The 16,802-nt window shown below is 37.3% G+C and overlaps 1 protein-coding gene across 1 annotated transcript in view; it reads left to right on the top strand.

The window, feature by feature from the left end:
- LOC109097866 (forkhead box protein P1-B-like) overlaps positions 1-8,300 on the top strand; it is a 189,980-nt gene extending 181,680 nt beyond the window's left edge. The window contains exons 20-21 of the mRNA XM_042758744.1: positions 56-222; positions 4,515-8,300. Of these exons, the coding sequence (XP_042614678.1) occupies positions 56-222; positions 4,515-4,659 (312 nt within the window). The 3' untranslated portion in view covers positions 4,660-8,300. The remainder of the gene's footprint in view (positions 1-55; positions 223-4,514) is intronic.
- The last annotated feature ends 8,502 nt before the right edge of the window (positions 8,301-16,802 follow it).

The raw sequence follows: 16,802 nt of genomic DNA, 5'->3' as shown, positions 1-16,802 counted from the left end.
CTAATGTTTTGTAGGAAATTGTCTCACCGAGATCATCTCCTCCATTCTGTTTTAGGCTTCAATGGCAGAGAACAACATACCTCTATACACTACCGCTTCCATCGGAAGTCCCACTCTTAACTCTCTTGCCAGCGCCATCCGAGATGAAATGAATGGGGCCATGGACCACGGGAACAGCAACGGTAGTGACTGCAGCCCTGGACGCTCGCCCCTGCCAGCTATGTGAGTGGCTTACGTCCCACCTTCATAGTGTGTGTGTGACTGAGATAGGGACGTAAGGTAAAGGGAGATGTCCAGGAGCATTAGGCTCGTGCGGCTTAGGTGGTGGAAATTTTTCACCAGGTCACTAGGAGTTGAAATAGTCTCCGAACGCACAGTAGGGTTTGATGTACATTACAGTAGATGTTTAGCCAGCCGTGAAATTATATAGAAAACTGCAGTTTACAGAGGAAGTAGGAATTGTGAATGCAGTCTTAGAAGGAAACCCCACCTTTGGCAGGTTTCTACATTTGGGGAGCTCATAAAATAGTGTCTCTCTGTGTTATTTAGAGGAGAAGTTTCTAAACTCGCTTTTATTATGGGTCAATTGTGTGTGGCGTACTACGCCGAGTTCCTCCCTAATTATTGCCTCCATTTTGTTTAAATATTTACAAAAGTGGTGAATAGAAGATGACAGAACTGGCCTCCTTCTTCCAGCCAGACAGTACTCGCAGCACGTCCGAAAACTCTCCGAGAAAACAACGAAGGGAGGGGTGGGGGGGTCGTAATTAGCCTCGATGAAACTGCTCCAAGATTTCCATGTAGCTAAGCTGCGGTTAGGGTTGAAAACCACAGCTCCCCATACACTTGTTGTATGGGAGGAACCGCCGTGTTGTTTGAAGCTTAAAATAATACGGTGCAGACAACATGGTTTCCAGATGTCGGCGCACAGAATGGTGATTTGTTGCTCAGCGAGATTTATTGCAGTTTCTGTGAAATATCAGCAAATCGTTTGAAAAGAAAAAACGGTGTGGTAATGAACTTGTGAAGATGTGGGCGAGAGAAGTGCTAATGGCAGGTAACATAGCTGCAGGCCTGCCCCATCCGCAGGATACAGAGAGACAGGATGGGTGTGCTTCTCTGAGGCGTTTGCCTCTCACCTCTCCAGGCATTTGCCAACTTAACACACTCAAAAGCAAAGATGTTGCCCAAAACACAAGATGTACAAAGTGTGAGAATATATGAGCATACATAAAACATTAACATAAAATGCACTGAGGTTTAACCAGATTTATGGGTCATGTTATCAAGGGCATCGCATTTCAGTTTCGGCGAATAACTTTTTAATTAATGAAATAATTTAGTCACTTAGAGATGAGGTAAGGAAAGCTTATTATTATCAAATGTTCAAGCAAATTCTAGATGGGCAGGTTTTATCTTTAACCTTCCACTCCAACAATTTATGAGTTATTTATAATTGTAATTAAAACATCAAATAGTATTCCTTATCATGTATGGCCATGATTACAGATACAAAGGAAAATGCATATATTCAGATTAGCATCATTTTAGTTTACATTTTCTGAAAAAAAAAAAAGAATCATTAATTTGCTTCTAGACATGGTAATACATGTATTTTACCATGGCTATCCCATTTCTATGAAGTGCATTGGATTACCATGTAAAAGCTATAGAGCATGAATATTTTACACACTCACTACTGTGGTATTATCATCTGACACTGGTACTGCTACAAAAATGAAATGGTACCATCACATTTGTTGTAAAGCATTATCCTTAGTGAAATAATAAAATTTTCCTTATTGCATTTGGATGCAAATGGAAAAACACAAAAAGTCTTTTTCTGAAATGAAACATAAATAAATCCTATGTACAGATTTTTAACTCAACCTTTCTAGCATTATGAGTTATTTTGAACTGTGTATATAAATGTCAAATATTAAAACGATTACACAGTATTGCAAGCTCAAGTATATTATTATTTCTGTCTTAACATTCTACGAGGTAAACCAGGCCTGTAATTATGAGGTAAACACCCGCGTACATTGTTAATATAACCGCTATATACTAGCTTTATAGTTTTTTAATTATACATTCTCCTATGATTTAGAGTCACAATTAATAACATCTAACAAAAGGGCTTCTATAGTGTCTGCACCTGTGTGTATTGTTGCAGATTCCTGCAATCAGATGCTTCAGTCCTAATTACAATGAAGGCTAAAGCAGAGTGCAGCTCAGTTGCATATTAATAACAACTTCATGTTTGCCCTCCAGCTAGAGAATGAGAACCGGAGGCCATGGGATACATGGAGACGCTTTGATCTAAAACCGATAGAGTGGCGAGAGTTTTCTTATTATTCGCGCACAAAATATGATAACTCATTAGCATGGCTGCTTTTTTAACAATCGTGAATGAGAAGCGAATGAGAGGACAGGGTTTTTGGGGGGAAAAAAGATATTGTGGCTAATTACATTTGCTAAACATATCTTAGAGAAAACCTATCCACCTTATTTTTCCTGTTGGAGCAGGAGCAGGAGCAGCCATTTATAAATTTGATGGGTCTGGCTTCCGGTGTCATTCGCTTCCAGGTTTTTTGCTGCTTGATATTGCAAACTGGTGTGTCTTACCATATTATCTTTATGTATTATCTTAATTGTGAACACACTGGTTTGTAGTGCAAACAATTTGACCATTTACTGTACTTTATTCTTCTTGTTGGACGATGGCTAATGAACTGGAAGTCTTGCACATTCACAGAAAATGGCTTACTTCTCCATTAAAATATAAGGTGGATAGTTTGCTATGTGTGACTAATTAACTTAAAGGCTCTGCCACAGCTGCTTCTTATGTTTATCCTTTTATTCCTTTCGGTTTTGGTCGTCTTCCCTGGTAAAGTCAGCGCTTGCTCATTGGTGCTCTATTCCTGCAGTGTTTCTTTAATGAGAAATTTGGCAGATCTCATCTCTGTGGACAATCCTGTGCCCAGACTGTGGGCCGGGGTTCATGTTTTCCCTTGTTTACAACTGACAGCGTTATTATTCTTGTAAGGGCTCTGTTTCTTATCACAGCCGTTTGTGTTGGGCCCCGTCGTCAGCGCCTCCCCCTTCCCCTCTCGTCTCGCACGCCTCCTCGCTTCCACTGCTTTTCTTCCCCTTATTGACACTTTGGTTAGAAGTTGCATTAATTTTGCGTGTATTTAAAGCATACGCTGCGCTGTCTGGTCACTGTGTTGTGTGGCTGTGTTTTTTTGCATGCTTGAAGTTGATTAATGACGGAACCTTGTGCAGGGTTGTCCTCTAGAGACCCGCCTCACAGGTTGTGCATGTTAACGAGCGAGAAGAGGAGCGCGCGGAGCGGCACTGATCCGACGCCACCGGGAAGCTGACAGGCCGTCCGCTCGCTCGTTGGTGCGCCTGCCGCCGCTCGCTGCAGTCCATTCTCTCGTCGCCACGTCGCACGTTGTTAATCTCCCTCATTTATCAATTCAAAGTGAAAACCCTATTGTCAGGCCAGCTGTGGAAAATAAAGCCGGCAGGTATCCTGGTGCTGGAAGAACTGAAAGAGAAGTGGAGTTATCAGGAGCGCTGCTGGGCCATCTCTGTTAGTCTTTCATTATAGAAACAGCTGGTTGTTACACTAGTCCTTTTTATTTTTAGATATTTAACCAGTAGATGGTAGTGGCTGCACTGCACAATTATTACCTACTGTATATTGATATGTTATGATTTTTTTATTGTCACAATATTGTCTTGATGCAGAGCCCTTCACTTGACTTGGGGACAAAAATGTATGTGTGGCTACAAATTAACAATTTGTTCCCACAGATTTAGAATTTGTCCCCTTGTTTATTAATCAGTTCCCTCGTTTTAGTTAAATGTTGTACTAATTTGTTTCCTCATTTTGATTTTAATTAAAAAAGGGAACAAATTGGTACAATGTGGCCATGATTTACTAAAATGAAGGATCAATTTAATTAGTTGTGGCCATTGTTTATATATTATATATTATATTATGTCATGTGCATGGCTCCATATTAAGATACTATAGATCCATGTATCAATTTTTTTTTATTGTTATTGTTTTTTGTTTTTATAGACCCCACCAAGTCAAGTTAAAGGAAAGAAAAAGAAAAAGCCAGTACACAATATCCAAAGAAAAAATAATTTTAAATAGGGCTGGGCGATATATCGAATGATATGATCATGCGTATCTAGTCAGTAAAGCCGGTTCCCTGATTAGCGCTAAATCGCCATCACCTGCTTTCAAATGGAGCGGCATTTAATAGACAGAGCCGTAGTTCACTGACAAGGTATGCAATATCGCGTTCATTATCGAAGATGAACCGGCTTTACTGACTAGATACACATGATCATATCGTTCGATATATCGCCCAGCCCTAATTTTAAATAATATATTATGTTAATAATAGATTTTATATTATTATAGCTTTTTTCTGAGAATGGAAGCTTTTGTGTGAAAATAAATTAGAATTCCTATTCTGTTTTATTTCTAGGCATCATATCAGCGTAAAAGAGGAGCCACTGGACCCCGAGGAGCTCGAAGGTCCCCTTTCCCTTGTGACTACAGCCAATCACAGTCCAGACTTTGACCACAACAGAGATTACGAGGATGACCATGGTCACGAGGACATGCTGTAAGCCTGGTTTCTCCCAGGTCCTCTGCTGAAGAGGCCATACTAACTGCGGTCACCTGTGAGACCACTCCAGACATAGCAAGCCCAAGACTGGATTCACAATCCTCTTGTTGACAGCTATTAAAATGTTCCAATTTACTCTTAGTGCCATTAAATACGAAACAAAATACGAGATAAGAAAATCTATTCCATTTGGAAGTATTTTTGATTTGTTTCTACTTTTCGGTTTAAAGACGAGATAAGTACGTTTCTACTCATCGCCTGATGAAGAGTCGTTTGGTACTGGGGCCTGCTTTTACTTCCTTTTGGCATAAGTGTCACTGAGACCAGAGCGGACATGAAGACACAGCTGAGAAAGACTTGTTAATAAACACTGATCACGAACTCTCACACACAAATCAAGTCACAGTGTGTGTGTACGTATTAATTCATTGTCTCTGCCTTCCGATCTTCTCAAAGGGACCGTTCACCCAAAAATGAAAAAACTGTCATCATTTACTCACCCTTATGTGGTTCCAAACCCGTATGACATTCTTTCTTCCATGAAACACAAAATGATTTGTTTTAAAGAGTGTACTTGGTTGCTTTTTCATATAATCAATATAATGAGAGTGAAAGCTCTCCCTGAGTTCATGAAAGAAGTAGGGTTGTCTGAACTGTGAGCGAATCACTTTAAGTCAGATCTTTTTAGTGAATTAGTTGAAGTTCAAAAGCAACTGACTGATTCTTGACTTCAGCTCACTGATCAATGATCTGCTCACAGCTCAATGAAAGGGAAGGTTTTCAGTGAATGGTGACTTCGATTTTGGATTTTTAGATTCTTACCCAGGACTTGGAATATAGGAAAACAATATGGACCCCCTTTATGATGCTTTTATGTCACTCCACTCCTCATTAATTGCAAAATGCATGAAAATGAGCAGCTGGTACACTCTTTAAAAATGTCTTATTGTGTGTTTTATGGATAAAAGGAAAGTCATACAGCTTTTGAACAACAAGATTTTGAATAAATGACAAAAAAAATTTAAGTGCACTATTCCTTTCAAATTCGTTGTCATCGCAGCTGGAGGATATCTTTTTGGTGTTTTGAGTGTTCCTGGGCAAATAATTTAAAGTAATGTCTTCTCATTACTCTGTGGTGTTAGCTATATACAGTATCCTTTTTGTTGGGTTTGTTTGTTTTGGTAACTGATCAGACCTCATGAATAATGACGTGGAGTTATGGCGTGCTTAGCACTGGATGAATGTTAAGGGTTCTCATGCTCTCTTTTTTCTTTCTTTCTTTCTTTTTCGAGACTGAAACAGAATGTCACATTACCTTGTAGTTATTTTTCTGTCATTTATTGCTAGCGTTTCAGATCACCACTTTGCAGTCACATTGCCCTTGCGTGCCGACACACAAACACACACACACACACACACACACACACACTCTCTTTCCCGCTCATGAAGTCCATCTGCAAATGCACTACTTGTAATGAAGGCTCCCTCTCCACGCACCAGTGAAGTTTAATTTTCACGTGGAATGAATGACAGAGAAATCAACGTAGGTTAACGTTTATCGTTCTGAAATTATACTTTCAAAAATCCCCTTTTGTGGTGATGCATGTTAGCGTCAACCAAATCGCTAATCGAAACCATCATCTGTACTGCAAAATGAAATGTCAAAAAATGTTGAAATAAGCACCATGGAGAGGATTGTTAGACAAAAGCTAATTGTGATTTCTGAACGTTATTGTCGGCATATATGAAACTTTTATTTTTTTGCCTTTTTATTCAATTCTGTCTAAAAAGACTTTAAACTGCATTCCCTCTAGTTTCAGTATCTGTCTCGCCACATCAATGACCAGCTCAGTCTCTGTTATTAGACATGATAATACTTACACACGGGATAAACGTAAAGGGATTATAAACCACAGCCATGACCACTGAGCATTACGGCACTGGGGCAACCCACTATGACCATTCGCTTCTTGCCACATCACCTTGGAAACCATTGTTTCTGACTGGCTGTTTCCACGCAGGCCATTTGAATCTGGGAAGCAGCTCTGAATTGGAAGCTGCTGTCGCTGACTAGTTTTGATTCACATTTTGGGACTGCGCAAAGATGAGAACAGACTTTAGATTAGGCTTCTACAAATCATACTGACTGCGTTTTGTTTTTCGAATGTCTGCAACCAACCACTTTCTGTGTTCTTATTTATTACTTCCATTTTTATTGTCATCTTGTTTTTACTTAAGTTGACGTTTATGTGTCTTATCTGTGACTACCAAAGATACAAGATACTACAAGTTAATATATTCTATGTTCCATGCAATAGCTAAACAAAAGGCCAAATATCCTTATAGTGTTCCCCGCACTGGCCAGACGCAATGTCTGTTACTGTGTCTGGCTTATTATGGTGAAGAAGAAAAAAAGCCAAAGGGTTGTTCGATGGGCAGCTGTATGTCTTTGCCTGTGACCAAAATAGTAGAGGAAAGGCAGAGATCAAGACCAACACACGACCAAATCAAAGCAATGTTGTCTTTGGGCCAATGAAAAGGAAAAAAGGGAGTGTTCTATCAGGAAATGATGGCTATAAAGGAGAAGGATATGGATGAAAGAGCTTAGGACTGTTCACTGTCGTCACAGGAAATTTAAATCCAGGAGGGGGAAACATTTGCATAACACAATGTGAATTGAACTTCAAACTGGACCACACAATGATGAGTTTCATTTGTTCTCATACTTTAGAATTGTTTTTTTTTTTTTTTTTTTTTTTTTTAATTTGAAAAAAATTGTATGCCACTTACCTTGTAAATTCGAAACGGGATTCCCAATGTCCTTTTGTTAACCTTGGCAATGCTCTATGATTGTGTTTTAGTGTCTGTCAACTTATTACTTTTTTATATTAAAAAACACTCCTGTCAACCAATAAGCTGGGTACAAGGTACTTCAATGGCAGTAACTACTATTTGTAAATTTATCCAAGCATTTCGTATTGATGAGAAGGAGTCACTGAAATGAATCGAGCATACGGGCAGCTGCATTGGGAAAGATTCGGGGCTCATCTGAGGGCTGTTTCTGATTGTTATTCTTAAGAAGACAGATGAGACCATTCGTCGCATGTGTAGCTCGGCATTACTGAAGAAATACAGCATGAGAAACTGTTAGTATGCATACCTCAGTTCAAACCTATAGGGAATGAGTAACTAAGAAAAAGATGTAACATTTCACTCAGTTGCACTTAGTTGTGTGTCTTGCATGTTTAGTCTAAAACTGTAACAAACTATTTTAAGAAAAAGATTTAAGAAAAAATATATAAAAATCAGAGCTTGTTTATCATGAGGTTGTTTTTTTTTTTTTCTTCTTTTAAATCAATCCAAACCTCAGGATTTTTTGTCGTTAAGAAACGCCACTCAGCTTCTTCAATTTATTTTGCTTCTCACATTGCTTCTCACATTCGGTAAACTGTTTCTGTTTCTGATCTTTTAGCTCATGTTGAAGTAGGTTGTACATACAACACATTATAGCTTGTGTGTCCTCATTTTCTCCTGATTCTTTTCAAAGAACAAAAAAAAAAAAAAAAATACTGTTTGTATCACCATGTTTGCTTAATCACAAATGCTTTGTATTTACTATTAAAAAAAGACGGAAAACACAAAGAAATGAGCTACTGTATGTATTCCAATAGCAAACTGTGCTGCAAATGTAATTGACTTCATAATCCTTGCTTTTTCTGGGGGAAAAAAAAAGGAAACTTGCAGACATCTGTGAGCGAGAGGGGAGGGAAAGGATCCGGGGATAATCCGCCGTTTTTGGATTCTAAAAACTGTTAAATAGAAAACAGATTTGTCTCTGTTATCATTGACAGAAGGGTTTTGTATGTTCTTTCCCTGCGTTAAGCTGTGTTTAATATGTTCAAAAAGATCCTGCTTTTCTGGTCTAGATTACCTATAAAAGCAGGTGTACGTCCTCCGGAGCACAAGGGAAAATACTTGCATGTAATTTTATTAATAATTTCCTGTAAAACTATCAAAATGTGCAATTTTGATGTTAAGTACATTTCTTGTAAGGATTTTAAGACTTAGTTCAAGATAAGAGGTATGTTTAGAATAAGAAAAGCATTTTGCAAGTGTGGTATGTGATCTAAACAATGAAATACATTATTATAACTATTAGATATTATTTTTTATACAACCAGACAAAATCACTTCTGTATATTTAAGTTATTTTTCTTGTTTTCCTTTAAATATACTGATAAAGAAAAGGCTTGCTGTGAGGAAAGTCTATGAATCATGAACGCATCATAATATTGATTCATGTGTACTATTTCTTTAAAAATAAGAAAACTACGCTGAGCAAAGATGTGTAGACAGTTTATCAAAGTTTTCTTTATGGCCTAATAAAACTTATAGCAGTAGTTTTCACATATTCAATTCATGCAATTAAACCTAGCAATATTTCACCTTCTGAAACCCACCAAAAAGCCAGTTTAAAAAAAATGCATATCATATTACAAATAGTTTTAACAGAAACACAACCTTCTCTGATCCTCCTCCAGCAGACAGTTACTGCTCTCATACACTACAAATGACTACATCGTAATCATGCCTGTAAATCATCACAATTATTCTTGTTTCTTTTCTCTGTCTCTGCTTTTCATTCTATAATTCCCACTTTTTCTGTTCTAATTTAAAATCTTTACTTTCTCACTTTGCTGACTATTATCTGTAGCTTTTATTATAGTGTGACTATGGCAGCACAGGTGATGAAAGATGCATATACTATAATTCAGAAACAAACTGCATTTTTATTGTGTCTATATTGAACATGCGAGTCAGTTTTAGACACTGACTATAACCGAAGTCAGTGTCTAAAACTGACTCACATGTTCAATATAGACACAATAAAAATGCAGTTTGTTTCTGAATGATATGCATCTTTCATCACCTGTGCTGCCATAGTCACACTATAATAAAAGCTACAGATAATTGTTTTTCATATATGCACATATGACATGCAAAGATAAGGCTGAAATCAAGCAGAACTGAACTCCATTCATCAGTTTCAGCACATTACTGAGTGTCTTCCATTAGATTACAGACGCAGATATTTGTTCTGTTTGTTATCAAACGCTCGTCATGAAGTCCATATTGACCTGCACATTCACGGCAGCTCGCACATTAAATTACCTTCTAATTAAAAAGAGACAGTTAAACTGTCCTTAACCAACAGCAATTTAGGTAACTGCATTTGAACACCAGCTATAAATTGTTACTGCATTAAAATCCCAGAAATATTAGTGATATGGATTTCTTGATGGAAATTAATGCTGATGATGAGGAGTTTGCTTTTTATGAGGGATGCACAGGGTCGTGTTAGCCACTAAACAGCAGACAGAGATCAGGCCAAAGCATTTTTAATCTTGTGAAACAAGCAATTACAAAATAGCTGCATTGATTTGTGAAAAAGCTTTAGATGACAAATTGTTTCCCGCTTAGCTTATTGCTCTGATACATAAATGTCATTGGGAATATTATTAATTAAAGATGCTGGAAGACAAGATTTAAAGGAAACAATATAAAATTATGGTTAGGCTTTTTGCTGGTAATATTTTATACTTTATTTGGAGCTTCTTAATTTTAAAGCTGTTGTCTCTCTGATATTACCCGCTCAAAAGAGCAAGCTAGTTTTCTCCTAGTCCGCTGTCATAATCATAGGTTTGTACCAGGGTTATTAAAGTTAACTACAACTAAAACCATTGAAAAATAACAATAATTAAAAATAAACAAACAAACAATTTTGCTACTTGAAATAAAATAAATGTTAACTGAAATATTTATATATATATATATATATATATATATATATATATATATATATATATATATATATATATATATATATATATATCAGTATTTGAACACTATAATAAACACAAAAAAGTTTATTGTTATGCCCAATTATAAAAAATAAAAAGCCCTGTATCCATTCACACTATGCTTCTATATTTTTTCTTTGAATAAAATTAAAATTCATAATATATAATGTTCAAATATATGTGTTCATGGTATTTAAATAAAATTATTGCTCCTTGATCACACATCAGATCCTTCATTGCCTACATTCTCATTTTTACTTGTTCATTCAAGGTTTGAAAGGAATTCATTTTTAGTGACGGCTCGCAAAGTTATGCCATTCACCATCAGAATGTCTTTGCAAAGCATTAATACCTTTTGATCTTAAAATGAAAATATGCCTAAAAAACCCAAACTGTCTCTATCAAGTCATTCACATCAGTCTACTTATGTTACCAAGTGAGAGTCTAGCCTTTATTACCAACCCACGGTCTGCGTCGGCTTTTGGAAATGAATTGGACAGATTAGTGCATTATATTATTTACATATATTGAATTGCGGTAACAAGACTCTGTTCCTAACCCTCGTTTCATTCTAATTAAAGTGTGGCAATGCAACAGCAATCCACACAAGAGCTTTGCTTTAATAGTCAGAGCTGGCAAATTCCCAATCCTGCGACGTGGCAATTAGCAGAGGTGGTAGTGTTTGCTATTCACGGTTTGATGTTTAAAAAAAAAAGAAAGGAAAAAATTTATTAAGATGAGCTGCTTTAGGCACTGGTGGGCAATAGACCTGCTGCAATTAGATTCCAATTATTTGTCAGTTTCTGATATTGTAAACCGCCACTTAGCACATCAGTTAAATTGACACACTGTGCTGCTTGGATTAGCCTGTAATTAAAACATTTTGTGTTAATTAGATGATGACCACTTCATTCTAGGGCCTCTTGTGTTTGGAGCTTGTGTTTTGTTGATTTGCATTGGGCCTGCTGTTTGGATCATGGGTTGTCAGATGCTGCTTAATCAGCCAATGTTTTGTTTCAATTACTGCCAGCTGTTACAAGCTTCTCAGGGCTGCATATCAACACAGAACTGTATGAAAAGTACAGAAAAAAATTAATTTGTTAAAATATTTGGATAAATAATGTGCTTAAAGAATAATAAATAAATAAAGAATTAATGAATATAATGCTATTTTTAAATATTTCTTTATATATATATATATATATATATATATATATATATATATATATATATATATATATATATATATATATATATATATATATATATATATTTTTTTTTTTTTTTTTTTTTTTTCAACAGCATGATGATCATACAATCAAACATTCTTCTCTTGTGCTAAAAGGAAGCATTGGTGGATTAATTCCGCAGATTTTTCATATGCAAGCATGATCTCAACACACTATAAATGTAGGAAAATTAAGAAAAATAAATAAATTAGTATATATAAAGCATATAATTAAATAAAAGCATTATTTTATGAGGAATATCAAATATTCAGATTCATTCACTTAGGACACGTTATAATAAAACAATTTTCTCTTGTGCTAAAAGGAAGCCTTTTTTGGATTATTTTCAAAAATTTTCCATATTCAAGCAGGATATCTGAATAATTTAGATGATGCAAAACAACATGAATAATTATGGGTCTAACCACTTTCTGCCACCATGCATTAATGGAGGTGACCAAGTTTATTTTTGATTTACATATCATGAGTGCAAAAAGCCCATTTGCAAATGCATTAATCTAAGGTCAATACATATTTAACCACTTAAGTAGGACTGAATGACTGTGGAGACGTTCTGTGTAGTATTATATACATATATACAGAATGCAACTTCATTTCTAGTGCCATTGTGCTTATATCTCAAAGTAATTAAGTGGAACTGTAAGTTCTGAGGTTTTATGTCATAATGTTTCTGTGTTTTACAGATTGCTCATTTCCAGGTTTAAAGTAAATAATTATGGAAAGTCAGTGTAATGCTGAACGTTCGGAAAACATGAAATCCCAAAAGCAGCAGGCCTGCATTTCCCAACTGTCTCATTAATATTTGGCACATTACGGTTTGAGATTAGAGCCTTTACTTTACAGTCCTTTACTTCTGTACACACTTTTACAGATACTGTACATATTAAAGCAGCTTCTGATGGAGCTCTCAGCCTGTGCAACTCTCCGCATCTCTCATTTCAGCCCAGATTTAATGCTCTTCTTCAGAAGAGGGAATGGAAAATAACTGTCATTAAAATATGTCATGGCAGCTGTTTACCTGCAGTGAACCTTGATTGAAGCAGGTCTGACTTTACACTGATGCCCCTCTAATCTGTATGACTGGCATGTTAATTTCCCCGACGCTGCCATTCAAAAACACAAACATGAAATGTTGGTTTTAGGTCTGGGAGCTAGAGTGAATTTCAAGTACTTATTCAAATATTTCATTAAAATGTAAATTTTACATTGGTCCAACGCCTAGCTGTGCACAAGGCATGACTTAAGAAGTTATGAAGTTATAACACCAATCATTTTTTTTATTTCCTGCCTTTCCATTGCCAATTAACTTGCACTATAAATGTCCTTACCTTGTTTTATCTCTCCTAACCGCATGCCAAAAAAAAAAAAAAAAAATGCATCAAATGCAACAGGAGTAAGACGGCTCAGCTTTGACCAGTATTGGAAGGAAAAAAGACAGAAGCCAATTAAACATCAAGCTTCGTGCAGACTGATAGCTAATCAATTCTCTTATCGCCACAGAGTGCAAATGCACTGATGAAAATTGAAGCTACGCGAGGATAAAGGCAAGCGTTGAGGAATTGTAAATGAGAGAATGTCCCTAAATGCAAATGCAGGATCTGGATGGTTTGCCAGCGTGGTTCATATAGAGCTCTGTTCTGTTAATCTGTGTAGCATCAAGGCATGCATATTATATGCAGTGTCACTCCATAGACCTCAAGTCATTTTCAATATCAAGTATCAGGTATTTAAGATTGCAAATTGCTGTTCAGGCATAGGATTGGAGATATAAGAGCGTATTGACAGGAACGATTTGTTCACGATACGTCTCAAGCATTAATATCCCTATACCTGAGGTGTGGGCATAACTGGAAATGGCAAACTGATTTAATCTGTCACTTCCTGACTCGCGATCTCTCGTTTTTTGTGTTTTCCTGCCAGGAACAAATGCTCAAAGCCACCGGTTTGTGAATTCTGGCACATCACGTTCCGTCTCCCTTCCAGACGACACTCACCTCCTGTTTCTTTATCTACTTCCCTCTCTTTTTTCTTTCATTTTTAACATTCATGGGGAAGATAAAATGGTTGCAGGTGGTGATGAAAATAAAAGCCATCCATCATTATTTATTAGGCATGAAAAAGATACACAATAATGTAATTTAATCTCTCAGCAGACAATTATTTCCACATATTGATAATGCAAAGCGAAAAGTGCCATGAATCCTAATATGATGTTTGCTTTTATTGGTGTATAATACAAGCAGAACAAATAATGTCATTGTATCAGGAAGAGAATGTAATTATTTGCACATGCTAACATTATAATAGCAATCTGCCTCAGACAATGGTATCATATTATTTTGCTGTTCTTAACTAGTTACAATTTGCATTTACTTATTATGTCTCAGTGGCAATAAAGCCACCCCCTCTTGTGCTTGAAGTAGACTGCTGTTATTATTTGAACCCCCGTCTCCGACTTTTGATTGTTTGCAACTTGCTGAGATTTGAGATCATGAAAGTTTAAGTTTACACCCAGGAGGACTGTCGAGTTTGATAATATCATCTTTCATTGGACTAATTCTTTTCAGGTAGTCTATGCAATATAGTAGAGTTTATTAAAGTTAAAAGCATCAAAAACTCACTTTGATCAGTTCATATGACTTTGTCGTAGTAACTATAGGCTACTACTATACACTGCCTACACTACTATACCTACTAGTAAAAATAATTCCCTTTTATACATGCAGAATCTCAAGTCTTGTGGTCTCAGACGTCTCGACCCTCAGATTTTTCCAGCACAATCACTTCCCAAGGAGAAAGGAAGCCTCGCGAATCCGTACTTAGGCAAAGGCCATCTCATAATAATTCATCGTGACCTAACATACTATGAGAAACAAGAATCCTCCCGAAGAGAAGCCTTTAAACAGATTTTCTCGATTATTTGTAATGATTAACCATTAAACATACATTAAAAAAGCATCTTGATTCACGAACTGTCAGGGCACATCAGGCATGCGTCCTTCTCGCCTGTATCTTTAATAAAATGGTGTTCATGCCATATTGAACTAATGACCAGGAGAGTCAATGTAAAATTAGATCAAGCATCCACACTTGTGTCTCCCTGACATTATGAAAATGTTTTATTGATGACTCATTACAGGCCGTCCGGCGTTAGGTGAGGGCTTTTTTTTCCTCTCCTTGATCCATCCTAATAGAAGATGCAAAGCCTAATAATGATAATGCCTCCTGAATAATTAATCCCCCAAAACCCAATCCATCTCGACACGGGACATGTACATATTTTAGCGCCTCATTTGCATATTTAGAACAAACAGCAGCACAAACCCATTAAAGGGCCAGTGCTCACCTCTTGTGTTTGATGCATAGTAATGAAGGGCTTTTGAGTGATTGGCTTTTAAGAATTAAGACGAGGGCGGCCAGATGCCGAAAAAACTCAGCGTCTGCTCCCATACTGTGTGCTGCATGCATCCTCCACCGGAGGCTAGAGCAGTGTTCTGAAGTCATTAGTGATTTGTAAATGATATTTGCTCCCTTGTGACATATCATTTGAAATGCTATTACTAATAATAACTGATATTAAAAACAACCGTTACATATTCCACAAATACGAACATCTTGAGGGGGGTGAACACTTCTTAATGTCAATATGAATTGTGATTCAAAAGTGCATCTAACAAATATTAAAGACTCCCTGAGGTTTGTTCTGAACATTTAACCGTCTTTTGCCACAAAGGCGAGAATTATACTGGGGAGATTATGCTTCCAAATTGGCTGAGGAGAAACTTGACTTGGAATGGAAATGGAAGAGCAAATTCATTCTGATATTTTTCGGTGCGCTTTCATCCATCAAGCTAAAAAAAAATACCATTGTGTCTGATTCCGGTTGCTGTAGCACAACGAATCAGAGGTAGCCAGCGCTCCCTTTGGCATTGTGCACGCCATTGTCACCGCCTCAAAACCACTCATTTGAACTGTCACCTCCTTTCTTAATGACTCCTTACAAATCCAGCGGCTTCCTGCGGTGCATTTCCTGTCAACTTCATCACGGGGGTAAAAAGAGAAGGGAAGAGAAAGCAAGAGAGATACAGTAGTTGGCCCAACACCCTACGCCAGCTCAACCAGAAGCCACACCAGCGCCGTGGTCCTGTTATACCATGATCGGGGGAAACATGGGCCACCACGCCAGGTAATGCTGCCAGTCGGCACCAGACAAAGCCCGCAGACCTTCTCTGGATACGCCACTGGTCTTTGAAATTAAAGTTGGCTTTAGTAATCCACAGAAATGCCCCCCTCAGACTGCTCTTGCTTGCAGTTTAGTTTCACCCCAGCTGGTGATAAAGCATGACAGAAATACAGAGCACTATCTGCTAGTGGAGAAGCCTGATAGGTTCTGCCAGCTTATCATACGACAGGCAGCTAACCTTCCTTCCTCTGTGTCTGGCCTCTGAACAGAATTGAGGAGTCAATTTACAAAATCAGTCATGTTTGGTTGTAAATAAGACAGCGTATTCACCCTTCAAAAAACCAATGGCAGCGAGGAATGTAAGTGCACGAAGCATAAAAAGTTCTGATTTAACCCCGTTTCTACCCTAAAGTCACAACCTGGTGTAATACAACAGACTGGGAGCGGATGTTAGAGGGAATGCATGTAAATCCAGGCAGAGGAAGGGGCTGCAGATTGACACGGATCTAGCTGAGCGGGTTTCGTCTGTACCAGGGTGGGATTAACAAGCTTAAAGAGGGCTTAAACACCATCCTCCGAGTTTACCTGTTATACAGTGTAACTTCATCAAAGACCTGGTGCAATACTGCCTTTTAAAACCTTTTTATGTTTTTTCCACAGTTGTCAGTCTCGGGAATGAACTCATTTGTGGGGTTAACGCTGGTAATCGGTTCAAAAACAAACCTCAAAGTTCAGGGCATAAGTATTATTGATGTGAAATGGACTAATATGCGGGATTGAGCCATATTTTGCCTAAGAAGATCACGAGTTCACTCACTTCTGCATATCTGGTAAACATCAAAAGTCAGAT

This window comes from Cyprinus carpio, chromosome A6 (genome assembly GCF_018340385.1).
Source record: "Cyprinus carpio isolate SPL01 chromosome A6, ASM1834038v1, whole genome shotgun sequence".
NCBI lineage: Eukaryota > Metazoa > Chordata > Actinopteri > Cypriniformes > Cyprinidae > Cyprinus > Cyprinus carpio.
Note: the sequence above shows the minus strand (reverse complement) of the source record. Positions and strands in the feature narration are given on the sequence as shown.